The following is a 5,486-nucleotide window of genomic DNA, read 5'->3' on the forward strand; positions in this document are numbered from 1 at the left end:
ATGATGTTCTGCATTGTTTTTTGTTTTTTTCCATGTTGTAAGGCGACCTTGAGTGCCATGAAAGCCGCCCTATTAAATAAAATGAATTATTATTATTATTCAAATGTGCCAGCATTTTCTTAATTTTAGCCCCCTCAAAATGGAGAGTCTTTGTCCCCCCAAACAAAGAATGTGTGGATTTGCATATACCTGATGTGTGGAAAACCTCATACGCTGTTTCGTCCAGGAAGCTCAAACCCCCAGCTCCAGACACAAAAGTCTCCTGCAGCCATTCTTCTCCCTCTTCTTCTCAAACTCCTTTGAGGAGACGACACGTCACATGTCCTGACCTGGTCTGACAGGAGGCAGATCAGACAACTTCTCTCTCCTTCAGCTCCAAGGGAAAAAAGCCTGCAAGGCCCAGAAACCAAGCTTGGGTCTGTGCAAGATCACCTCTCCAACAACTCTCTAAGTTTCCTGCTTGTGACCGTTGCTGGATATAGTCACAAAGATCTACACCAAGATTTTGGAGCCAACAACACAACGAATGACTCTGAAAACACTGAAACCCAACAAGGAGCTGATTCTTCATCAAAAGGATTTCTGCTTCCCCCTTTTCAACTCTGGATTCTGTGTGATTCACTGTGATTGATACAGGCTAGCATTAGCTAACAACAAAGTCCAACATCAACATCTTACGTCCAGTGTTAATAAAAACATAATCTCCATCCACAGCCAAGACAAGCAGAACAAATTTGTTGTACATGTCTTGTTTGGATTTTACCATAAACTTTACCTCCAAACATCTAGTATGATATCATAATTTACCATTTGTAATACATTTTCTTAATGTTACAGATTTTTTTGCATTATAAATCATATTATTTTTATGCACATTTTACAAAAGAAAGTGAAGAGATTTGTAGTTAAATATTAATATTTTCTTATTTAATTCAAACCAAAACCCGAATCTCATTGTCTGAGACATAATTTCAATAACTTCCAGTATCAGTCGTGTCCAGGTATTTTCAAGAAGGGATACATTTGTAATTTTTTTTCTCTGATTGTTTCTCTGTCAATGTTTATTCATTAATGTATTAATCTGTGATGAGTATATGTACCCTGTTCAATTGTAATTATTTAAGAAGCTGAATGAAATATGAATTATTTGTATTTATTATTATCTTCAGAAAACACAAGTGAAGTCCACACCAGACAGGTTTTTTTTGTCTTTATTTCTCAATGATTAGTTTAAAGGATAGTCAATGAATTCAGATTAATAGAGAGAAAGGGGTACATTTTAGAGATTTTGAAAAAAAGAAAAACATGCAGACATGCCTTTGTGCATCTGCAGAACAGGTGAAATCCTGCAGGTGCACAAAGGATTAAAAGCCAACAAATAGTTATTGTACAGTGTAACCACAGTCGTGAGTTCTCCTCTTGTCACACAGAAGGTCTACAGCTCTGACAGATTCTGGACCTTTACTTTCTAATTCACTCAGTTTTGGTTAAAGGAATATTTTGGAACATTTGGGATGAGAAGACCGTCACCTCTCATGTCTGGTAGGTGCATTTTGTTTCCTTTGGACAGAGCCAGACTAGGTGTGTCCATCTGTTTCCAGTCTTTATGCTAAGCTAATCTAGTTTGATATTTTGGGTAAGAGACATGAGACTGGGATCATTCTGAACAGCTGACCCTTTAATATTTCCATCAGATCAGCTTGAAGTGTGAAGTTGTTTGATAACAGACATTTTTCAATTAACTATAATGGAAAAGATGTTTGAGTATTTCAATGTTTCCTGTATTTGGTATAATTTACCAGAATAAGAGTCAAATTAGTGATTTATATTTGTCCAGCTGAGTGAGTCAGTTATTCTAAATGTAAAACTCAGAGGTGACTGTGTTTAAAACTTATCAGATAATAAATCAAGTGAGAATGAATCAAGTGTTTGCTGAACCAAAGAGATTATAGATGCGCTGCAGCAAGACGCCTCACAGACTTTTGGAGCACACGAAAGATAATTTATGGGTACAAGGCAGATCGTTCCAGAAGTTGTCTGTGGAGAAAGTTTACAACCATTACAGCAAATGTCTGAAACATGACCACCTACAGGTTCAGAACCAGTGTCGTTTAGCAAACAGGATGTTTAAATGTTTACTTACTGATCCAGTTCATATCGGAACAGTGCTCCTTATTGTGATAATTGTCCGGTTGCCCTGGAGACCAGCGTGTGTAGTCGAATGGGGTTCCATCAGACCACTGCCACATGCCCTCCTGCAGGACAAAATTGAGATGAAGTTAAAGTTAAACATATTTATTTAACCGTTATTTAATCTAAAGGAAACTGTCAGTGATATTGAGGGTACAGAACAATCACACAAAGAAGCATTGGTCTTGTTTATGTTAAGGACAAGTTTTTAAGATAAAGAGTTCAGGTTGCTGTTTGTCAAAGGCTTGTTGTTGGATTTTAATGTGCAATGTCAGTGAAACAATACAATACTGTATAATTTGCATAGAGACAGACTTTACAATTTTTTTGGCAAACTGTCTTTAGCTGTTACTTTGGGGTTCTTTTTACCTCACTGAGCATTCTGGGTTGGGCCTTTGGAGTCAGCTTGGCTGGGTGTCCACTTCTAAGGAGACGAGCCACAGTACTAAGTTGTCTCCATTTGTGGACAGTTTATCTAACTGATGATTGGTGAATACTTAATGTCTCTGGGAATACTTTGTAACCTTTCCAGTCTGATGCAAATCAACAATTCTTGATTGTAGGTCTTTGGGGATCTCTTTTTTTGTGAGGAATGTTTCACATCAGCAGATGCTTCTTGTGACTACCTAACACTTCGATGCAATTTAGATGAGATTTTATGACAAATTAATTGAGAAAACCAGGTTATTTCAGAGGGTCACATAGTTTTTTTTGCCACTGTTAAAATTGTAAAGTCTGTCTCTAGGCAGATGATACAGTATTGTTTCACTAACACTGCAAATTGAAATTCAACAACAAGCCCCTCACAAACTGCAACATGCACATTAAGGATCCTGAAACTATCTACAGGGCATAGAATCAAACTTAATATCACAGAGCCTGTGTGTGAGGAAACCATGATCAACAGAATCAAATTGACAAAATGAGCAACACAATAAACATGGCTTTTTTTTGCACACCCTTAGTATGTTTTATTGTGGTCAGTTTCATCGTCCCAACTAGTTTCTCTTTACTCTTTGACTGTCCTGGCTGTGAAAAAGGTCAATGTAAAGGTGATTAATTTGGTAAACAGTGGTAAAATCTTGTTGGTGTGGAGCTTCATCTTCTCTATGTTTAGAAACTCTTGTTTTGATGCATTATTTGTTTTTGTTTGATTTTTTTCTCCTCTCCTCTCCTTTCATTCTTACTTCTTGTAAGTAATTAAAGTCTCACCTTCACAGCATCAAAGCCTCCAATCCAGGTACGTTTGTTGGCACCAGCAACTCTGCGAATGTGCTCGTAGAGGAAGGTATGATCCTCAACACTGTGGACCGAAGCCAGATTCCCACTGAAGGACTGGCATGTTTTCTGAAGGAGAAGGTTACAAACTTTCTTTACATTTTTATATTTAAGTAGAAACAATTGTCACCAACAACAATAGTCCATTTAAAAGTTATAGAAAGAATACATATACATGCTTCCATATACATGCTGCCTCTTGGCCAGTAACTGTAAAGGCTTTAAACGGCCTCGCTCCACAATACATATCTGATTTAATGACCTGGAATGTACCCTCTCAACCTTCAGGATCTACAGGTGGACCCTGCTGGTTACCCCCAGCTCACTGCTTGCGACAAAGGGTCGTCAGGCTTTTGCTAATAAAGACTCCAAACTTTGGAACTTACTGCCCACTGAACTCTGAAACACTAAGTCTAGCTTCTTCTAAGTCTCTTCCTAAAACGTTTCTGTATTGGTCATATTTGATACATGTTTATATCTAGCTATATAAATAAAGTTTATTATTATAAAGTATCTGTTTGCAACAAACAAACACGAGCTACTGCACCTCTGCTTCAATCCAGGTCTTCAGAGTGAAGTGGAACATGAAGCAGCGAGAGCCGAACCGAGTCCAGCCGTCAGGGCAGGAAGCTATGACACAAGCAAGAGAAAGTTCCACTCTGAATCAACAAACAAATACAAACGTCAAACTGTCAAATACATTTGAGCAACAGATGCTGTACGGACCTGGGCAATCCTTCTTTTTGTCTTCTTCACAACACTGTGATCACAAAAAGACATGGTGAATCTTTTAAGCAATCACACTAACGGTCAAATTACAGAACAACAAAGTAACTGTGTGTAAACTTCAGGCTCAATAGTTGTTACTTTTATTTTAAATATAAATATGATCTAATGTTTCAGCTCACAGTGTGAACTTAACGAACAACAGAGCTGTATTAAAATTAGTTAAGCTATTTAACACTGTCTCATCTTCCCTCAGCTTCTTCATACTTCATACTGCAACACAAAGAGTTTAATAAAAGTCAATATTTGTGTAGTTTTTACTCACAGAAGCTGCAGACAGCAGTCCGCTGGTCACACAGAGCAACAGAGCAAAATGAAATCCTGATGCCATCTGTGAAAAACAACATGAAACAAAGTCAATATTCTACATTCAAAAATATTATTTTGTCATAAGTGAATTAAGGTTGATAAATTATGAAGCATCATTTAGAAGAGTTTTGTTAATATAGAGCATCTTTTGGTTGAAACAAAATAAGAATATATTAACATTAAACTAGATCTCTTTTCACTTTAAAACATTATTGCATAAATAAGAGAGGCAAAAATTATGTTGGCAGTGTGATTAATAATGCAAAAATCTGTATCATTAAGATAATTTAGGAAAAATGGTAAATTATGATATTGAATGTCTTTGAAAATATAGTTTAAGGTAAAATGTGGTGATATAAAAACATAATATAATGCAGCGATATTACAGATGATATAATACAACATCAAATACAACACAATGTACAATATATTATGCCTCTAATGTTATAAGTATATATAGTAATAGTTATATAGCTATATTCAATATATTCATCAGTAGTATTTAATGTATTAAATGTCTATGTATTGAATACAACAAGTTATAACATTTTCTAACTCTAGACTGAATTCTCTATCAGGTGAAATATTACCTTTGCTGAGGTGTTGACTGAAACAGAGGATGCAGCAGCTGATGACTGTCACTGCTCAAAGTGTCTTTATGTAGTTTATCAGAACGCTGAGGAATCTGCAGAATGTAAACCTGCTACACTCACACCTTCAACCCTTTGGGGTGTGGGGCTGTTTTGTCAGTTTCTTCCTCCATCCTCATTCGGTCTGTCTATGAACTTAAAAAATGTTTTGCAATGCCATGTTGGCATCTTCAGTCTCAATAAACTGTTTTGATTGACAGCTCTCAACACGGAACAATAAAACAGATCACTGCTGGGAAACAAGTGGCATCAGTTTCCTCATTCCTGCCATGG

General features: G+C 36.6%; 1 protein-coding gene across 1 annotated transcript; it reads right to left on the reverse strand.

Moving 5' to 3' along the window:
* Positions 1–1,355: 1,355 nt before the first annotated feature.
* Positions 1,356–5,486, reverse strand: LOC131971882 (galactose-specific lectin nattectin-like). The gene is made up of 7 exons (XM_059333541.1): positions 5,154–5,486; positions 4,520–4,585; positions 4,195–4,228; positions 4,016–4,098; positions 3,403–3,537; positions 2,144–2,255; positions 1,356–2,037 (listed from the first exon to the last, which is right to left on the reverse strand). The coding sequence occupies exons 2-7, from the start codon at positions 4,583–4,585 to the stop codon at positions 1,973–1,975; spliced, it is 495 nt and encodes a 164-aa protein (XP_059189524.1). The 5' UTR covers positions 5,154–5,486; the 3' UTR covers positions 1,356–1,972.

This window comes from Centropristis striata, chromosome 5, assembly GCF_030273125.1.
Source record: "Centropristis striata isolate RG_2023a ecotype Rhode Island chromosome 5, C.striata_1.0, whole genome shotgun sequence".
Lineage (NCBI taxonomy): Eukaryota > Metazoa > Chordata > Actinopteri > Perciformes > Serranidae > Centropristis > Centropristis striata.

Bases quoted from the DNA above. Each gene is read 5' to 3' on its own strand.
- LOC131971882 (XM_059333541.1), bottom strand. From the start codon at position 4,585: ATGGCATCAGGATTTCATTTTGCTCTGTTGCTCTGTGTGACCAGCGGA. The intron at 4,229-4,519 runs GTGAGTAAAAAC...TTGTGATCACAG, and splicing joins GACTGCTGTCTGCAGCTTCT to TGTTGTGAAGAAGACAAAAA. The intron at 4,099-4,194 runs GTCCGTACAGCA...CTTGTGTCATAG, and splicing joins CAAAAAGAAGGATTGCCCAG to CTTCCTGCCCTGACGGCTGG.